Genomic DNA, 22,308 nt, shown 5'->3' on the forward strand with positions numbered 1-22,308 from the left:
CAATGCCGCCCCCCCCCCCCGAGTGACGTCACCAGGCGCCGCTTTACAACACGCCCAGAGGGGCGTGATTACAGCGCTGGAGCCGGCCCAGGACCCAGTGAATACTTGACAAAGCCCCCGCCCACCATGACTACTTGACCAGCCGCCCCCCCACCGTGACTACTTGTATGGTAATTTGCATAGAGCGCGGGACACGATTAAACTAACTTTGCGGGCTGAATATTCATGGGACGGAGGGTACAGGGGGATGGTTAGGAAGTGTGCTGGCTTTTGTAGCAGCACGCTTCCTTAGCTTCATGGCCAATTTTTGTGTGATTGGTTCCCTTTAATCCCATTGAGAACTTGTGGTCAATCATCAAGAGATGGGTGGACAAACAAAAACCAACAAATTCTGACAAAATGCAAGCATTGATTGTGCAAGAATGGACTGCTATAAGTCAGGATTTGGTCCAGAAGTTGATTGAGAGCATGCCAGGGAGAATTGCAGAGGTCCTGAAGAAGAAGGGTCAACATAATATGATTGCAATTATATTTCTATATGTGATAAAAACTTCTGACAAACACACATAAAAACCAGAGGGCAGCAGATCATGTAAAAAAATATAATATTTGTGTCATTCTCAAAATTTTTGGCCATGACTGTACATGTAATCTCTCTTATGCTTTGCTGTTATACTATAGTGTTTTTACATTTTCTGGCTATATTTGTATAATGTCAACAGTCACTTTTTTTTATTTGAAACCATGTTTGTATTGATTACACCATTTTACTTCATTGCTTCTTTACTGCCGATGAGTCTATTGGAGTAATGTATATTATTTGGCATTAATATCAACACCATAACAGCAATGGATGTATTAAGTATCACAGCTGTTGTATGAAATTGAAATGACTGCTGGAATGTTCTGCTTGTGAGTTGTTAATGCCTTTATAATGATTGAGGAGAGGGTCTGACTGCCAGTCCAGTTATGTTTCACCATCATGGTTTATTCTATCAAAAGTATAAGTAAAGAACCTGTTTTAACACAATTTACCCCTTCCCCACATTGCACACATGTATGCAAGCTATTTTCTGACCAGCAAGTAAGGGAAGACTTGTGTATGAGATCAGTTCCTAGAAAAGCATGTTCAGCTGCTCTCAGCTGTCTGATATTCCAGGCCTTGGTGAAGCAACCATTATGTGTCTAAATCTAATTAGGTCAATGCTGTTAGAAATCAGGGCTTAAAGGGGCTATCTTACAAAAAAACACCCTTTTTAAAAAAAGAATCTGAGTGCAACTTTTGCAACCCACAGCAACTCACTCAGCAGCTCTCTGTTATGGCTCATAGAGGGGATCATGACTGAGCAGGGAAGCAGTATCACCTAAACCCATGTAAATGTATCACTATTGGGGAGATTTATCAAAGGGTGTAAAATTTAGACTGGTGCAAACTGCCCACAGCAACCAATCACAGCTCAGCTTCCAGCTCTGGTGAAAGGAAAGAGGAGCTGTGATTGGTTGCTCTGGCCAGTTTGCACCAGTCTAAATTTTACACCCTTTGATAAATCTCTCCCTAGGTTTTTCAAAAGTATAAACAAATGTATATGCCAGTGTCCGAGCTGTCTGGCTGCAGCTTACCTCTGATTGTTCATTGTTACCATGATTCTTCATGTGTATGGGGTGGCCGGGATTGAAAGTGTATAGGCACCTTAAGACCTTAATATATTTGCCACAGGAACAAAGAAGTCACATTTCTCCTTGAGGGAAACGTTTTAAAGACATATGGAGGCTTATTGGCCATTCATTCTCCACTGGGAACTCTGGGAAGTAGATATGCAAATCATCTCTTATACTCTTGTCTCTGTGGTAGATCACTAGTAATATAAAAAAAGGCTTTTATTTGTCAGAAAAATAAAATGTATATCGTTGTCACCAAAATGGTGAAAACAAGTCTTATTGGTGAGGTGGATGATATGCTGCTGTTACCCTATTACGCCCTTTTGTCACCACACTGTTCGCCTGATGGGCTGGCAGAGGGACGCGGCAAGGCATCAAGGGGGCATGGCCCCTGCACCTAATTAAATGCCCTATTACATGAAGCAATCTACAGATTTGGCAGATTATTGCCCTGTGTAATAAAGACAAAGATCAGCCGTAGAAACAATCATTGGCTGATACGACATGGAGAGAAAGGAGCGGCTGCACATCTCACCTATGGCTGAAACTAATGCCGCTAGGCCTATTTTAAAAACCAACGCCAGGATGTTGGTATATAATTTGATCAAACCATATTGCCCCATGTACCACGTGCAGGTCTCCTGGTTTACACGGGTCAATACGCTAACTCCACACTGTGTCGGTCAGCGACCGCCAACCCCGCAAAGCATGCACATGCAGGGAAGGGAGGCCATGGAATGGCCCTGCAACCCCAATGTCACAGGACCAAACCCAAAATTCCTCACCAAAACCCAGCCGGCACCACCGGCGGGGAAGGCTGCCCCAAACAACACAAGTATGAATATGGTATTGCACTCACCACTGCTGCTGCAGACAGAATGGGAAAGACATAAGGTACTGACATGTGAGCACAGGTATATCCTGCCAATTTGGGTCATGTGGGTCTTATGAAGGGGAGTGCCAACTGCTCAGAAAAGGCAGAACTATAAAATACGACATGGAGAAAAAGGAGCGGCTGCACATCCCACCTATGGCTGATACTAATGCCGCTAGGCATATTTTAAAAACCAACGCCAGGATGTTGGTATATAATTTGATCAAACCATATTGCCCCGTGTACCACGTGCAGTTCCCCTGGTTCACATGGGTCCCTACGCTAACTCCACACCGTTTCGGTCAGAGACCGCATTCTATGGCCTCCCTTCCCTTCATGTGCACGCTTCGCAGGGTTGGCGGTCACCGACCGACACGGTGTGGAGTTAGCGTAGGGACCCGTGTGACCCAGTGGACCTGCACGTGGTACATGGGGCAATGTGGTTTGATCAAATTATATACCAACATCCTGGCGTTGGTTTTTAAAATAGGCCTAGCGGTATTAGTATCAGCCATAGGTGGGATGTGCAGCTGCTCCTCTCTCTCCATGTCGTAATCATTGGCTGATTGTCTTTCAATGATCAGCTGATGACATTAAAAAAATATCATGTGATATGTGTAATAGCGATGCATGACTGATGAATGTGTAAGACAAATAATATACTTTATATATACCTGTCCAAGCTCCAGGTGTTCTTCTAGCTTCTGCCCGATCCTTGCAGCCGCTGCTAAAACTTTAGAGCCATTCTCTGAAGCGACAGGCCAGCTAATCAGTGGCTGTGGCACTGTCCCGTCTTGGTCAGTGATTGGCTGAGCACCCTGTCACCGCTGAGATGGCTGTAGGAGCTTCCGTGGTGGCTCCTGACAGTGGAAAAAATCTAGAAGGTCACCTCCAAGAGTGGAGAGGTACATGTAAATGAAAAACTTTATTTTCTTAATACAGCAAGGGCTGCACCGATATTGCTAAGGATCTAGCAGGTCAGGGCTCACTTATCCCAAATATCGGGTCATGTTATACGGCCCCTACTCAGAGCTCAATAAATCCAGCATGGAACATCAGGGCAGAGATTTTGTAAGGATTTGAGTACAGATACAACAGTGTTGATAAATCCCCTCATTAACTAGTATTTTACCTGTTACTATACCTGAAAACATGTAAACTCTTTGTATGCCTGTGTGCCTTCATTCAGAAGCCCAGTAGGGGTAAAGCTGTTTGAAGTGTATAGTGCCACTTCCTGCTAATACATGCTAGCTGATAAGCATTATTCTTTCTCCTTACACACTTTCAAAAATAATTCAAAGAATGTGAGGTAGGCCATATCCTTACAGTGACCAATATATAGATGACACCCCATTTGTTTAGTTTTAGGGTTATTTCATAAAGAAAACCTGTGCCCATGTGCCCCATTATGAGATTGAATGGGTGAGAAAATGATAATGTGAGAAGAAACTGCTCCACAGCATATGAAGACCAAATGATAGACCCACAGTAAATACAAATATGAAATAGGAAGTCCCATGAAAATAAACAGCAAGGTAGGCAGGGGGGTACAGAACCTTAATAAACAATATATATTTACACCTCCCCGTGCCCTAGCAACGCCCCCGAGTCCTGTTGACGGCCACCGGCTGTCATTTTCAGCTGAAATACGGGTACATTACGTACCCTGCTCTTTTAGCTACAACATTACAGCCCGACTGAGCAATTGCCTGTTCGATCAATCAATGACTGAGGTCTCCTGCCCCTACGTTTTATGAAAGGTCAGGGAAAACATGAATAGCAATACTATTAAACTCCAGGAGGTTCCCTAGGTTGTGCCCCCTAGTATAGTAATTGGATGTGATTGTCGGCAGCAGCCATGGCCACTCACTGGGATGTGCTACTGGAATCAAGTCCCTTGCATTCTTCCATTCATTGGTGCAGTGATACAGCAGGCATCAGTTATAATGGAATGTTTTATGATAACGCTGCTATTGTTTAATACACAATCACAGACGTATTAATAACTATCTGGTAAGAAATATAAGAGTTATGAAGAGACAGCTGAAAGATTATAGGCTTCACAATAATACGGCCAGTACCAGTCATAAAAGGGAACTTTCCTACCTTTATAAATGAAAACGTCACCTCTCATACATCTGGACAGATGCCAAAACAGGAGTGCTGCCAGCATTTCACCAGCCAGCTAAATACTTTAGGAGGGGTTTAACTGAGGCAGAGTTTAATCATAAGACCTTAGAACTTTATACTTCATAAAAGATACGTCAACAGAATCCTCGAGTCTTTGTTCGGTAAGTATGCTGATGAATTTCAATTGTTCAAATAAACTTTAAGGAGTTGTCTCATCAAGACAATTCCTTTCCCTATGCTGTATTTGGTAAAACAAACCCTTTAAACATTTTGCACAATTCTTATCAAGTCTAATAATAACTAAACATGTCAGATTTGAGATAACAAATTTGAGGTAAAACATTAAATTATGGGAAAAATTATGAACTCTTAGATAAAAAAAAAATTACAATTCTGTCTTAATTTCATTTAGACAAGGTAACTCAGGCTTAATGTAAATAAAAAAAAATGTAAGCGTTAGGATTGTAAGATTTAACTTTTTTTTTTTTTTTTTTAACTCAGATTGTAAGATTTAACTTTTTAATACATGGCTACAAGGCTCTTCTATAGGTTTTAGAATTTATATTCCTTTATGTTGTGTTTTCATATAAACAGTTTGTGTATTGAGTTATAATCTTGAACACACACAGAACACTAGCAAGGACTTTTTCAAAATCCCAAAGGCCTGCATGCTGCTCTTATGTATACTGCAGTTGGCTGATAGCCATACATTTAGATCTTCAAGGGACTATAGCAGGAGCTCCTATGCTATACAATGTAGTATGTCCACTACTTTGCATTCATTTTTTTTTTTAAATCAGAAAATTAGTTACTTGTGAGAACAAGCAAACTTGTCATTTTGCAGTGTTTCTTGATAGGTGTACAGTCGCTCCTGCCACCGGAAGATTGTGTTACCATGGATATGTCCATGAGAGAAGAGTTTGGTGCATGCGCCCTATTGATCTAGAATAAGGCTCGCTTGCACAGAACTCCCCCCAGTGTTGATGTATCCATGATTACTTATGGCGGCAGAAGTGACTGCACGCTGATCAGGAAAGCTGCATAATGATAGGTATGCTTTATTAAATAAATTGACCAATTATTACTTTACAGGGGTTATCAGAATTAAACAGAAACAGCACTATGGGGGGATTTATCAACTTAAAATGTTCTATTTTTCAACGTAAAACAGGTAGATTTGAATGATTATATTTGCAAAAGCCTGTTTTGCAAATAAAATTTTTGCACCAGCCCAGTTTACGCCACTTGCGCCAGGGGGGTGGGAAAGGGGTTCGAAGGGGCGGAACGGGGGGCACGAACTCTAGCTCCACTTAATTTATGATTTTGTGCTTAGAGCTTGCGTAGGTTTCCCTCCGTGCGCTCAGGATTTATGGAGAGGCAGTTTAAAGACCCATGGTGTATAGTATTGAACCATGGCCCATTGTATCTGGTAATGAAGCTCAGTCAGAGCTACAATACCACAGATATGTGACTGCATGGACAAGGATGGCATTGTTTCTGTAAGAAAGCAGCCACAATTTTCTAATCCTTGACAAGCCCTTGGACTTCCTCAAGTACTGAACATTTCTGTGATATTTCTGTGATATTTTCCTAACATATGTGATTAATGTTTCATTATGTATTCAATATATATAGTATATTTGATCATCTGGCATCTGTAACCTTAGTTATTAGCACAGGTTATGTTGGTCAGCTGAGCTGTAACTATTGCTCATTGTCCTATCAGTAGCTGTGGGTCCATGGCTATGGAAAGGTCTATGGATGTGCGGACCAGGCTTGACTGTGTGAACACAGGCTAAGAGATACTAGAGGATGTCTCTTATCTGTAACCTCCAGCAACTAGCAAAGTCACAAAGAGTATTTCCCTGGAGGACCCCACGTGTCCATGTTGAGCCATTAAATTTGTTTTCTGGCCAAAATTGACAATATTATCCACAAGATAGCTTATCAGCCACTGATCAGCGGGTTACTGACATGCTTTCTGCTATTTAGCATCTGCTCAGCACAAATTGCACAGCACCGAAAGCAGTTTGTCTCCATTCATTGTGTAGTGGTAGTGACCTGTAACTGCAACTCAGCTCCCATTCACGTTATGTGGCTCTGTGCATTTCTAAAGGCATTACCATAAGTCTCTTCTAATTTTACATTTAGTCAGATATAATGATAAGCAGTTGTCACACATGGTCACAGAGGACGGTGGAATGTGGGAACAGGTGATTTTGCTGCACATAAAGCAGTTTCTTTAAGTCCTGCGAATTAACACCATGATCCAAGCAATAATATATTTATCACCAGAAGGGTAAGAATATGTGACATAATAATTATTTTGCAACTTGATAGCTATAGCACCACTTAAAGCTTTATGACAGAAAATGAAGAGTCATCTGTTGTACATTCCATATGTGCTTTTTCTATGTTCTCTCCTGTTAAGGTTCCTTTAGTGTCACCAATGGAAAATCCACTGTCTAAAAATCAAATCACATACAGTAGTGATATAGAGAAGTCACACATAGTGATATAGAGGGGTCACTGTGGGTGTGGGGGCACGCCATAGCACACACACACACATACACATGACCGAGCGGGCTGCCATTGCTAAGAAGAGCTCATCTCAGAAATGGCAGTAGACACAAAGGGGGCACAGTGACGTAAGAATAAGATGTTCATTATGTTGTATATAAGTTGGATATTATGTGTATAAGTTCAGCATTATATAAAACGTTTTACAGTGCCAGAGTAGCCCTTTTAAGTCTGATGGACCATGCAAAATATTATTATCCAAATATTATGTACCTGGTGGTTGGTCAGAACTTGTTACTTTAAGGGATGCCTGTATAATTTCTGAGGGTTTCAACAGGCAAATTTATAGGCCACCAATTTTTGTATTTAGAAAATATACATTCTGAGGAATAGGAAGCCAAGCATGTAAGAGAACATGCTGACAAGGGTTAATGAGAATACGCTGTGCTTTCTAGGGTGGTTTAGGTGTTAAAGGAGAAGTCTGGGGAAAATTTTTATTAAAGTATTGTATTGCCCCCAAAAGTTATACAAATCACCAATAGACACTTTTAACGGGAAATACTTTTAAAGTGCTTTTTTTCCCTGCACTTACTACTGCATCAAGGCTGGATAAAATGGTGATGACACGACCCGACTCCCAGAGCTGTGCGGGCTGTGGCTGCTGGAGAGGGTGTTGGCAGGGGGATGCTCAGTGTACCTCCAGTGCCCTGTGTCCCTCAGTGTCCCCCTGCCATCATCCTCTCCAGCAGCCAGCATTTTAGTTGAATATTCAGTTCAATTAATATGTAAATTAGGCAATTTGGTGTACTACTACTACAGCAAAACCGGCCAGATGAACTTCATTTCTTTAGAATTGGGATGCAGCCACATTCTGGTTCATCTCCATCCTAATTACTCATAGCATACAATGTAAAGTGCAGCTTGAGCCGCACTCTACATTGTGTGAACTGTCAGTTTTCGCTGCAGCCACTTGGAGGCCCAGCCGGAGTGTATACTATACTATATACACTCCGGTCAGGATTCTATTGGCTTCAGTGCAATGTAAATTTTCAAATAATCACGGCCGGTGTTGCAATTTCCCACTACATCTTTTTTTGACCATTAGACGGCTGTCCTTTAGGGTGGCCGGAAATTTGAGGCCAAATAACAGCCATTATTTTATAATGACAGCCATGATTGTCCTAATACCGTCAGTTATGCAATAAAGGCTATTATTTGTCCTCAAATGGCAAAAAAAGATGGTGTGAAAACATAGCCCAACGCGTTTCTTTTGCAGTTTGTTGTCTATAGTATTCTACATTTATCTATTTGTATAACTAAATGCATTTATCGTCTAATACCAATATACAACTCTCATTGTGCCCTTAGAATGGTAACTTTATTCTTTAAAGGTTCTTTCTGACATGTTTGAGAGAGCCACGAGGGATATTGATTTTGGGATTGGGATCTTCTGTTTTCTATTTTCTATATTTCTATGGGGATCTTTATGGATAAGAAAGGTATTTTAAGTGCATTGACCTCATGTTTCCAGACTGGAATACATATCATTGTTTCACACTCTATGTAAAGAGGGGGTTATGAAAAATTGTGGCTGGCTGAAAATATTTCTTTCTTACTCAACCACAGGCAAAGGAACATAGCTGAAGTGACAGGTGATAATGTCCATAGCCTGGTCCAGTGATAAGCCTGGGCACATAAAAATAGACTCTATGATCTCATCGGCCTCTGAGAGCCAGTGAATCCAGCAGCTATGCCAGGGGAGACAAAAGTGGGGACTTAAAAAGGCTTGTAGAAAGGGCAGCGGAGAGCTGGAGAGATTTTCCTACTTTGGTTTGGCTCCAGCTTGGAGTGCATTTGTCCCTTGTCGTCTCTTTATGGAACATTGTGACTCTAATGGTACATGTGTCATGCCTGATTCACCGGTATCTTCCTACCACAGCACAGATAATCTCTATGCAGGTAATTCACATCTACAAGTAACTAATATCATACATTTTCATGTTTACTTATTATTTGTGTCTACATTGCCTATGTCTAGAGGGAATATTATATCCTTTAATATCACTTTAAAGGACTTCTTGTTTATTTCTCAGTGATTTGGCATGACCTGTTCTGTGTAATGTGTCTGTGTCAGTGTTAAGTGATCAGCTTGACAATTTGAAGAGCTTTGTAGGACAAGTGTATGTAAAGTGAAGAGACCTGCGTTCTTGATGTTAACACTTCTCTGGATATTTTTTGTTTTATTGTGGTGGTCAGGAAATGCCAATGCCAAAAAAAAATATTATGTAGACTAAAACAGTTCAGGTACAGAGTATTTACACTTCCAGATAATTCTTATATACATGATAGCTGCTTTGATTGACTTTTAATATTCTTAAATATGGAAGTTTTGGAGCATTTTTCAAATAACCTTTTACATACCAAGGATTAATTCCTAATTTCTCTTTTCTGGTAAACTGCTAGCGACAAAAATTGCCTTAAAAGTTTGAATTTCTGTACCCATAAAATCTGCCATGCATGCTATTATATATGCAGTAGAAGTACATACATGTAACAGGATTAATGTCAGAATATTTGATTGATTAAATGTCATGAATATAATTGTTATGGTAGTGCATTCGCTTTAATCTGCTTCTACATTATTAAGAATGATGTGCAAAGTCCCAGTTGACCAGTTTCATATGTCAAAAGTGGCTATTAAGTTGCTCATGGTTTATATAAATACTTCATACCGTTCCCCTTTTAGTAATGTCAAGTATTGGCAGTTGTTGAAGGACACTTGAACAGTAGGAAGTAGTGGTAGGACTGTAACGTAAAGAACACCAATCTATACATTTACTAAATTGTCAACTTCACAGTTGTATTGGAGGTAGTGAAGTTTCTTCCAAAGTCCTTACAATATTTTCATAAATGCATCTAATTGATAAACTAATATATCACTCATTGTGTTACATATATGAGTGTGATCTTTGCAGCTACATCAAACTACTATATGTTTAGGCTTCATTTTTTTCTTTTCTTTTGCAGAACTTAATCGCAGTGAGAGTGCGCAGGACAAAAATGTCAAGGAGGCTAGAACCAAATGTAGAACAATTGCATCTCTGTTAACTGATGCTCCAAATCCTCATTCAAAGGGCGTGCTTATGTTTAAGAAGAGACGGCAGAGAGCAAAGAAATATACACTTGTGAGTTACGGGAGTGTAGACGAAGATCGTTATATTGAAGACGAAGACGGGGTGCTTCCTACAAGTGAATCGGAATTTGATGAAGAGGGATTCTCTGATGCTCGTAGTTTAACAAATAATTCAGACTGGGACAGCACCTATATGGATATTGAAAAGTCCAAAATGGAACATGAGACACAGGAAGAAAAAGGTCTGACTGATGTATCTGGAAAGGGAGCAGCACTTTTTGAATTACAAAGGCAGAAATCGGAACAGGCAGCTGAGAGTGCTCCGCTACAAAATCCTCAAGAGCATCATAAAACTCCAGTTGCTCCTCCTCGGAAATCAGTTGCTAATGGAAATGTCACTCAAATGGTAAATTATGATAAAAGCCAAGAGACAAGAAGTTCAGAGAGTACCAAGGTGACAAGCACACAAATATCACTAACTCCTGCTTATTCTAATGATCCACAAGCCCCTGGTTCTGGAAATGCCATCTTTAACAGATCAGCAAGACCATTTACTCCTGGTCAAGTTGGGCAGCGGGCAATGGCTTCTTCAGTTTCGTTCAAGCCCTCCACACCAAAAATAATTGAAAATTTTCCCGTGCAAAATGTTGCTTCATCTGCATTTACCCCATTTACAGCTGATTCACCTGCTAATCCACAGAAAACTCCTGTGAGTTCTGTTGCATCCCTTTTTATCCCAGCCCCGGGAAGAACAGTGTCACCAGCACCCCAATACCATGAGAATCATAAAGAGAACCACTTAGCACCAACAACACCACGGACTACTACTGCCTCAATATATCTTTCATCTCCTTCTCGTCCATCAGGTCCTCATACTGTTACCTCCCAGTCAAATATATCACAATCGAATCCTGTCAGTCCATCAACATCTACAGTGTCACAATTTATTAGCCCAGCACCAATTACATCTTCATACATTTCACCAGTCACCCAAGTAAATCAGTCACCAGAGTGTGTAAACTCAAGAGAGCAAAGGATCTCTGTACCTATAGGGCGCACAGGCATTCTGAATGAAGCGCGAAAGAGAGGAGGCAGGAAACAGATGTTTGTTAAAAAGGAGGAGAAGAAGATTATGCCAAACCCAGAACTTCTGTCTATGGTGAAGAATATAGATGAGAAACCCAAACAGGAGCAACACGTAGCAGGTTTTGAATCTGGCCCTGAAGAAGACTTCCTTAGCTTAGGAGCTGAAGCATGTAATTTTATGCAGTCTTCAGCACGAAAACTAAAGGTTCCTCCTCCTGTGGCCCCAAAACCCAATTTTAAAACAACAGCAGAACAACTTGTAAATGGAAGCTCAGATCTTCCACAGCTAAAGGGTAAAGGAGCAGAATTGTTTGCCAAACGACAGAGTCGTATGGACAAATTTGTAGTCGACTCAGATCACAGATCTAGCTCAAGGCCCAACTCTAGGCCAAGAACACCATCACCAACACCATCACTTCCCTCATCTTGGAAATATTCATCTAACATTCGAGCACCACCTCCAATAGGATATAATCCACTGGTTTCTCCATTCTGTCCATTAGCTGCATCTAAAACTCAAGGTGGCAAAGCAGATAGCAAAGTTAAAAAAGGTACCCCTGGTAAACCACGAATGCAAGCTATAGATTTTATGCGCCATAAACCTTACCAACTAAATTCAGCCATGTTCTGCTTCGGGGATTCTTCTAACAGCCCTGATACTCCAAAAATGAGTTCCACTCTATCCAGACAAGTTCCTGTTAAAACTAGAGCTCATGAGATTAAGCGCTTCTCAACTCCTACTCCAATGTCTTCTGTCAACATGACTCCAACAGTGTTAACTCCTAGATCTGCAACAACACTTGCTGAACCAGTTTGGAGAAGCGATGTATCGTGCCAGCCTATGCCAACCAAGGTTCCAGGGCCTGCTCCTTTTTATGCCAGTGTGCAGGAGACTCCACAGAGAAATATGGAATCCTCAGTCATCAGTCCTACTAACTCATTCACCTCCCCTAGATCAGTGTCTACAATTCAGGTGCCAAAGCCAAGATTCTCTGCAGCAAAAACAGGAATGCAGGCTAATGTATGGAGACCGGCCAAAGTTCATTTCTGATCTTGCCGATTTTGGTATAGTGTTATCCATTAGTTGTCAAACGTGCTCTTGTGATTACTGTTGGCTTAGCTGTCTATTAATTGTGTGTATAACGTAATAATCATCTCTAGACTGATATTGACTGAAAGAAAAAAACTAAGCAAAATGAACCATGGAAGAAGAGTGTGATATGCCTCCTGATGGATTAAAAAAGGACAAGTGAAGGAGAGGTATTTAAAGATGGCGACATAATGAAATAACTAAAACTGGCAAAAGGTTTGATATATACAGAATGTACCATGAATGTAATATGAGCATCTCTATAATAAGCAAACAGAGATGGACTATCTATGGTGGTTAAAGGACAAGTTGCAGTTTAGGGATCTAAGAGGCTTTGAATGTAGGAACTGTTTTATATTGTACCGCCATTATACGTGAGGTGATATTGTGCCCAGGCATATATACCCAGATACAGAATGATATCTCTTTAGTCACATAAATGAGATGCATGCAGTTTTTTGGGGGGATACAGGAAATCTTACAATGTCAATGTATACATAATGGATAAGATCACAATTTAGCCTCATTGTAGTGTGTATGTGTGTGTATTGTTTGCTTCTTGAATGATCGCAATTGCATGATCATTTCTTTCTGTGATGTGTGCATGCCTGTTTGACACACTTTCTGCCCCATAATTATGTGTTTTATTTACAAAATTTGTAGTGTAAATTTATGTACAAAAGTGACTTTTTGTTTAGACCCAAATAATTCTGGATTAGGATTTGCTCATATGAAGTATTGAAGGATTCCCATTTTACTGTAGAGGAAAACATTGATTCCATTCATCGTATAGTTTAGCAGCCTTTTGTAACTCAACTTTAAAGAATCATTTATTTGAAGTGATACACTTAGTTAAAATAAATCCTCAGTAAATGCATTGATGCCAAACTTTCATTATTTTTACCAATGTTAAGCAAAACTATGTGTGCATTTGGTATATTATTTCTGGAGGTTTCCCTATCTTGATAGAATTGGTTTCGAAGGACCTTAATATTAAAGTTTATATCATCATGAAGAAGGCTTTTAGGATAGGTGTCTAGTATCATATGGTTACCTAAGCTATAATACTACTCAGTCTGAGGGACTAGTCCATGGGTCTCCAACTGCCGCCCTCCAGCTGTTGCAAAACTACATTTCCCATCATGCCTGGTCAGCCAAATCCAAAGCTTTAGCTGTTCAGGCATGATGGGAGTTGTAGTTTTGCAACAGCTGGAGGGCCGCAGTTTGGAGACCCATGGTCTATTCTGTCTCCTGCTAACACGGCAACTCTTTGTGAATAAAGACTTACTGGAGGTTCATAATTGTGTAGGAATACAACATAATAAAACTTTAGTTGGAAGTCAACCGTTTCAACAACACAATGACCTTATAATTGCAATACTAAAGATGAATTCACATTTCAATTTGAAAGTGTATCCTGAATTGTACACTTACTTGTTTAGGCTATGTTCACACAATGTTTGTTTTTGGTTATATTTTTGGACGACCGCCATTTGGAGCCGAAAATACGTTGTGTTTTGTGGAAAACAAAGATGTCTGAAAATAAACTTTGCATGAACATAGCCTTAGCCAATTTCTTACCTTTAACAGTATTGAGATTAAGGAAATAAATACCCAGACCTCCCCATCTTCTTCCATGACTTCAGGGGGACCTTTGTAGATCAAGAATTTGTCTGAAATTGTCTGGATTAGGCTCTGTTCACACATGGTATTTATGTCAGTATTGGTTAGTATTTGTTGGCAAAATCTGACGTGGCAGGGAAAACTATGGGCCCATTCACACTACAGAATCGACAATTCTTTGAGTGGAGAGGTGCAGAGAGCACAGGCGTGCGAGACCTCCGATTCAAACAGATAGCAGGCAGGATTTGGCGCTGAGTCTGCGTGCTGAGGTTCTGCACAGAATTTCGTAGTGTGAACGGGCCCTTATAATGGAAAGATTTGCATCGTTTCTCTGTTTTCAACCTACTCCTGGTTTTGGTTGACAAAACAATGGCCAAAATACCGAGCGAAATACTGTGTGTGAAGATAGCCTTTATCTTGATTCCATAGCTTTAACCTTGAGGCTAGGTTCGCACACCACATTTTTTTGGGCCATTTGACGGCTGTCTTTATGGTCTTCAATTATTTTGAGATAGAATACTGAACGTTATTTGGTCTCAAAATGAAGGACGGCCAGAAAGACGGCCATCGAAAGGGCAAAAAAAGATGGTGTGTGAACTTAGCCTGACTCTATAAACATGCATCTATATGATATAAACACTCACTATTTACACTGCTGTCATTGCTGGCATTTTTATCACAAGGATAGAGCTATAGGCTACTCAAAAACACTGCAAAAACCTAATGAAATCTTCAGTGGAACCCTGGTAAAAGCTTGTGAACAGACCCAAAGCATATTTTTTTTGCCATTTTGTATGCTAGAGACTTGTTTTTCTATACTTTTCTTTGTTTCCTTCTTTATCCAATGTTCCACAGTAAATGCATCTAAACATTTATAGCTTTGCAGTCAAAAACAAGCAGTTGACAACAAATTTCCTTTCCTTTCTGTGCTGATGCATGTTGCATAAAACATTCTCCCCTTTCTTTTCCTCTTAATATCGAAGAGTGAATATAATATAATGCAACTACTTATTTTTGCTATTTTAATGTATGATATTTGCCATGCTGTTACATGTTAGCTGTCTTTTTTTAACTTTAAAAGTTTTTAATTGAGTTTTTGCATATAAAACATATATTATTTCATGGTATGATAGAATATACAAATAATATGAAGAAATGTACAAAATCATAATAAAAATATGTAAAACTACATATAACTGCAGCCAGGCATATCTAAGGTAGATGCCATCTGGAGTAGATGCCATGCAGATCCTCAGCGCCCAGTAACACTCCTGCATATAATGATACATAGAGATTGCTACAAGAATGGATATAGTTACAAAATGGGGAAGTCACCAATAACATAAAAAGAGACAGAGATAACATAACCTGTCAGGATGAATACTAAGCCAGTTTGTCTCTCAGATTTACCAATAAACTTACACCATAGTTCATCTGGGGAAAAAAAAAAAAAACTACAAAAACTGCAGCCCTTTAAAAAAAAAAAAAAAAAGAGTCACCAGTAGAGATGAGCGAACTTGCCAAAAGTTTGTGTTCCCACAAACCTGAACAATCAGCATTTGGGTCCCGCTGTCTGGAGAAGGTGGATGCAGTCCGCGGACTGTTTGGAAAACATAGAAACATGGAAAACATGCATTGTTCATCTCTAGTGGTATATGTGAGGTTTCAGTAAATGACAATATCCAGACTTGGTGCATTTTATAGAAACTCTATTACTAGGTTTAGGCTATATTCACACACCATTACAATGGCGGCTGTTAAAGGACGCCCCCGTTCACTAAAAACATCTGTCATCATGACGTGTGTGAACTTAGCCTTATGCTAAAGAAACTAGTGACACGTAAGCTAATGACAACAAAATATTAGTTACATTGTGTATTGCCACCTTTTTTCTGATATTGAGCACACTAAATACTGTATTTGGTGAAGAAGTAATTTTCCTTATGAGCACTCAGTAGTCTTTGATATTCTTAAAGGGTTATCCAGCGCTACAAAAACATGGTCACTTTTGCCCCTACTGTTGTCTCCAGTTCAGGTGTGGTTTGCAATTAAGCTCCATTTACTTCAATGGAACTGAGCTTCAAAACCCCACCCAAACTGGAGACAACAGTAGGGGGAAAGTGGCCATGTTTTTGTAGCGCTGGATAACCCCTTTAAGGTGTCAATTCCACTGTCCACCAGACACTGATTGACACATTAATGCAATGATCAGGCAGAGAGCTGTCAATTTCTGATGAGTGGGTGCGGGAGCAGCACGCTTGGTCTCTTAGCTATTAGAAGAACGGCTGTATTACACAACAGAAGTTGTCATCATTGGCATAAGACAGCTTAACCTAGTGGCAGATTCCCTTTAAGGGTGCGTTCACATGTACAGGATCTGCAGCAGATTTGATTCTGTGTTCAGTTATTCAGTATATTGTTACAATGATATCTGCCCCAACAAATCTGCTGCAGATCCTCTACATGTGAACGCACCCTTAAGACATATATAAGAAAAGTACTGTTCTCCAAAGAAAATAAACAGAAAAGGACTGATCACTATGAAATGTTATGAATAGGTTTCTATTACTACAACGGTTTATCTAATTCTTGACAATAAAGCCACTTGCTAGTTTTCAGATGAATGGCACAGTCACAGAAATGTCTGTAGGAAATCCGCCATTGTGTGAATAGAGCCCTTCAGAATCGGACCCATATCTTCATATTCCTTAAAATTATAATTGAGCTAAGATATGACTCTTGAACTGCTTGCCCTCTTCAATTCTTCATCTTATGCCTAGGACAGCATGAATTGACCAAAAAATAATTTGCCTCACAAAGTATAACTGGTGGTATAAGATAAAACAGTCATTATAGACACTTCTTGGTGAGGGGGGTTTAGTTTTCTTTCTAAATGAAAAAAGAGAAAAAGTACACACAGATGTTCAGTTTGGGCTAATGACTCGGTTCATGTGAAGAATGTAAGGAGGATAATAAGTGGCCTATTATGTGGTATGAACAGTCAGTGTGATCCGATCAGAGATCTTTGGGATCCCTCTCTAGACTTCCAATGAAACAGATCCCTCTATGGAATTTATGTGCTTACAAAATGGAAAGATTATGTTCAACAGTAATACTTGGAAATATTAGCAAAACATCTACCGACTTAAAGCCCATTATCTTCCTGACTGATGTGATCCAGGAGGAATCTCTACACAGATAACAGGAAATTAAACCTGCCTAAAAACAATGGTTATGACATGCCTTCAATGGAATAATGTACTGTATAACAAAGGAACATGGACATGGACTAATGAATGTCAGCTGAAGAATTTATTGGCTTTGGTTTAAGATGAGGAGTTTTAACCTTGAACTCGACAATTGCTTCTTAGCCTTTTATCTTACTGATAGTAATGTATGAAATCTTGTAAAATACAAGGGCATTTGTAACATAGCCAAGGCACTTCTCAAACTAGTTCTCACACTCCTGAAAAGTGGCCGATATGAAGATCGGTGATGCTGGGACAAGAGAGAATAGAAATGTGTGTTTGCAGAGTGGGATCTGATTCTGCATCCTCACATATTAGCAGATACAGCTGTAAAGAATCTTTGTGAGCTATAAAGGAGGACCATTAACCATAGAAGGATCCAGAACCAACAGTAACACCAGACTGGTACAATCCTCAGTAGGACACCTTATGATCGGCCTTATGTCAAGAATGCTTTCTAACAAAATGAGATTGCCCAAAGTGGTCAAACCGCATTAACATATTTCAGTGAAATGCTACTTGCCGTCTAGCTCGGCTAGTGATTGATTTGTAGGTTGTTCAATAAAATTTATTTCCAAAAGAGAACAAGATCTATTTCCTTACTGAGTGTGTATGTGTGGCTCTTACCTGCTCCTCCTTGATCGCTGTTGGCGCGTGTAAAAGTACGAGCAGCGGGCGTGGGAAGGAGGAGCAAGCGAGCACTGGCCTGACAGGTTGGCGCTCACTTGCTCTCCACATCGCCCCGTGTAATAGGGGCTTTAGAATAAAGTCTATTGCTCACAATTAAACGAAAAAGACAGCAATTTGGGTGTGAAGTGCTTAGCCAAGCACTTTCCCATGCTCTCCCGACTGGTGTGGACCCCAACAATCAAAAAAACAAATTTTTTAAACATTAGATTAAGATTTTCAAGATAACACAATTAGGAACAAAGTTTGCCAAGGTGTCCTAATTCATTGAAAAGTTATCATACTTCTCAGGTAAGATATACACGTTGAGGGGTGTTTTTCTGAAGGGATATAAGGTTGTTCACACCACATTTTTTATTTCTATTTAGCGTGTAATCCAGGAAAGCTTCTGATTTACATAATAAACATGTATACAGTGATCCATCAACTTACAATGGCCTCGACATACAATATTTTTAATATACAATGGTCCTTTCTGGACAATCGTAACTTGAGACCAGACTCAACATACAATGCTACAGGCAGTCCAGATCTGTGGAATATGTGAATAAGTAGATGATCAACCAATAAAAAGTGGCCATTTTACTGGTAAAATCACTGTATTACTGAAGTGCATGCACTGGCTGTCTAGTAGTGATTCACTAGAGTATAGTGTAATACTACATGTCCTTTACTGCTCTATACCTGGCCCAGGATGAGCTACTCCTCTGGGGACCCTGTGTGATCTTTACAGGACCCTGAAGACGCTCCCATCTTCTACTTAGAAAGTCATTTACAGTCTCCAGTAGCTCTTTCTGGCTGTTATATATAAGGACTTGCTTTATCCATATTAATTTTCATATTGTTTTCCTTTAATCCATATTTTTCTCTCATTTTGGGATGACATTTTAGGGGATTCAGAACCAATTACCAGTTTCCACAGAATTTTGGTCTCAACATACAATGGTTTCAACATACAATGGTCATCCTGGAACCAATTAATATTGTACAGTATGTTGAGGGACCACTGTATATGGTTACATTAACTCAATGAGGGCCAAAAAGTGGGTATTTCTTGGCATTTATTCAGTCTGGTATATGTCAATATTAAGGGTGCCTTCACATGTACCGGACTGTATGTGAAATGTGCTGCAATTCCCAGTACTGTCATTTTCTATGGGTTTACATACTTACACCCCCTGACGTCCTGCTCAGCCAATCAGTTGCTCCTGAAGCAAAGCGCACTGACTGGTTGAGTGGATTGTCAGGGAGCCAGGAGGCAAAGAAGCAGGAGGGAGAGAGGACGGGTAACGTATTAACCAGGCTGTGCTGGGTTTAGGGGGATGGGACATTACATACTCACAGCGAAATGAAAAATCCGCTGTGAGTATGTAAACCCATAGAAAATGACAGTACCGGGAATTGCAGTGGATTTCGATGCGCAATCTGGTGCGGGTAAAGCATCCTAAAGGGGATACTAATCTTAACTAAGATAGTTAAACCTGCAGTAATCATCAAATTAAACATTTTTGCAAATGCATTCATTTAGCAAATGTGTCTCCTCCTGTTATGCGGCTCTTTTCCTTCCATTGTTGAGAGCAATATCTATATTTACACCAGCCAGACCACTGTTTTTAGAGTAGAGAGGTGGTTTGTAACCTAGGCAACGAGCTGTCAACAATGGGAGGGAAAGGGCAGCATATCAGGAGAAGGAGGCAAGTTTCCTATATTAAAATATTAGCAAAAATATATAACTTGACGAGTCCTACAGAAGTAAAGGAGAAGCCTGGCGAAAGCAAAAACTACAGTGTAAGCAGGAGGTGGGGGAAACATAATAAAGAATCTATACTCACCAGTCCTGTGCCCCTGCATTGCTGCCTCCCTTGCTGTTTGACTGCCGCTTGAACTAATTTTCCTGCTATGTCACGACTTGGGGAAAAGAACCCGACCTGACTAATGGATGGCCCACTCAGCTAGTCACTGAGTTGGCAATCCATCAGCCGGGTTGGGAAGTTGCGGGAGGGAGAGCTGGGGGATGGCAGTGGGGGTTTGGGAGTGGTAATGCATCACTGCGGTGGGGGGTAAGTATACATTTTTTATATGTTCCTGCACCCCCTGTCAGACTTCTCCTTTAATATATTAGTTGAGATGGTAATACCCCTTTAAGAAGGAATTTATCAACATACACATGCCAGTCTTCTGGGATAAAAAGTAGGAAATCTACTTAAAGGGGACTCAGTACAATTACAACAGACTCTTCCTAAGAAGATCTTCACAGTTCAACTGTAGTTCAAAGGAAATATTAATACTCACTGAAGAACTCTAGAGTACTGTAACACCATATCCGGAGGGATGTGTGCAGGGGTTTGATCACCAACATGGAAGCCAATCAGTGCGGAGGCCTATTAGGAGACTGGTAAATGCCAGGAGACCCTTGAGTAGAAGTTATTCAACCCTTGACAAGAAGAAAGTTGTAGGATGTAGATTACAGTATATACTTGCAGCATAGACTAGAAATTATGACTTAACAGCTTGTGACAGCTTTGTTAAGTGTCGAGTCAGGGGCGCTCAGGGGCAGTATGTCTTGTCCTATTCACAGGTAGTGAAGCTCTCAGAGGGAAGGTATCTGTTTGTACCTTGTTCTTCTTCTTGCTGAAACTTCTGGAGCACTTTACTTGGAAAGCAGGACTTTGAAAAGAAATCACATCTCTTTACTTAGAAGAAAATCTTCTCTGATTTGAGCTTTACAGACAGGGTCAGCTCAGAGGCAACTTCTCTTGAAATGATCTTTCTTTTGGTTGAACTTTTACTGATAATATACAGTACATAAGCAGTGTGTATCAGTGTGACAAGTAAGATAGCAGTACATATGAAGAATATGCAAGTCCCAAATACAGTTCAATGTGCTAAGCAAAGTATTTTTCAGTCACACAACCTTATACATATAGCAGCTGGGATATAGGTACCAGGACACTGCATACATGCTGTTCACTATATTTAATATGTGTTCTTTAGACGCTTTTTTGCACCTAACTGGACAAAGGGGAGTGGCTTAGGGGAAAGGACAAAGTTTAGAAATGAAACACTGTTGTGTAAAGTAAGCTAGCTAATATGTAGTATCAAGTTAGATAATAGTATCTAAAGATGCACTAAATTTATTAAACAACATAAGACACTGTGATAGTGTAGTACAATCAGAACAGCGCCTACTCCTCTCTGCTGTTCCATGACATGGTACATAGTGCACTGAACAGGCTTCACTGTACTGGGCAATGATTTACATGGTACAGTTCTAGAGATGGTATATGGGAGGATGCACTGTTCTACTTATGCAAGGTGCGCACAGCAAGGAAGTACAGAAAGTACTAAACTGCTGCGGAAGAGAAGCTAAAGGGGAGGGAAGATCATGTACAATAGTACATACACTTGTATTTAAAAAAAATTACAGTTGACATGAGATTTATGGGTGGTAAGAAATGAGAAGGAAGCCATGATTTTCCTTTCAGGAAAAATATAGATTATCTTCAGCAGGCAGACAGACTAACCAACTGCAAGTACACAGTCTTTATCTCTTGCACACAGATAAAGCAAAGCCTCACCCTGTTTTCTGTGTTCCATCTTTCTGTCTCTGTTACTAGTGACTGACTAAACCTAAAAACAGGCAGAGAACAGCAGACTGCAGAGAGGTGAGACACCTAGTGGCTGCCAGCATAAAAAAGCAGCAACCCAGCTGAAATCCCCTTGGTGGCTGCTGTAAAACAGACAACAGGTCTCTAAGGGGTGTAAAGCTATGCTTGTAATACTCTATGAATGATCCTACAATCTTGGAGTCATGTATCTCAAAATATCCTCCCTCTCCTCATCCTCCAATTCTAATAGTTTATTCTTACCCGCTGTTGACAGTGTTTGGCGCTATGTACTAAGAGGAGACACTTATAGTAGATATTTATACTATTCTCATCTTTGCACAGTATCTAGTTGCAAGATGACATTTAATAGCAGTTTTAAGGCATATAAAAAACCTCTAGGACCAAGTCCTAAGGTTTTTTAGCTGTTAAACGGCGTGATGGTGTTTTGGGTAGCGATGTTTCTGGGAGAACTTGGTGGTGTAGGTGTTCAGTGACTGTGGTGGGAGCTATTAGCATCCTGAAAGTCTCTGTCCAGTACAATGTCAGTGACATCCCTGCTATATATGTTACATTTTCTCCAGCATGCCTGTTGGGTGTCTCTATGCAGATGGCTGTAAAGAGGTTTGTTCAGTATACGTAATTGTGTGGAT

The 22,308-nt window shown here is 40.2% G+C and overlaps 1 protein-coding gene across 2 annotated transcripts in view; it reads left to right on the forward strand.

Annotated features, from left to right (window-relative positions):
- Positions 1 to 17,951, forward strand: part of SYNPO2L (synaptopodin 2 like) — a 61,003-nt gene extending 43,052 nt beyond the window's left edge. For both annotated transcript variants that reach the window (XM_069980607.1, XM_069980608.1), the window contains one exon: positions 10,211 to 17,951. In XM_069980607.1, the coding sequence (XP_069836708.1) occupies positions 10,211 to 12,453 (2,243 nt within the window). In that variant the 3' untranslated portion in view covers positions 12,454 to 17,951. The remainder of the gene's footprint in view (positions 1 to 10,210) is intronic.
- Positions 17,952 to 22,308: the final 4,357 nt, after the last annotated feature.

This window comes from Dendropsophus ebraccatus, chromosome 8 (genome assembly GCF_027789765.1).
Source record: "Dendropsophus ebraccatus isolate aDenEbr1 chromosome 8, aDenEbr1.pat, whole genome shotgun sequence".
Classification (NCBI taxonomy): Eukaryota; Metazoa; Chordata; class Amphibia; order Anura; family Hylidae; genus Dendropsophus; species Dendropsophus ebraccatus.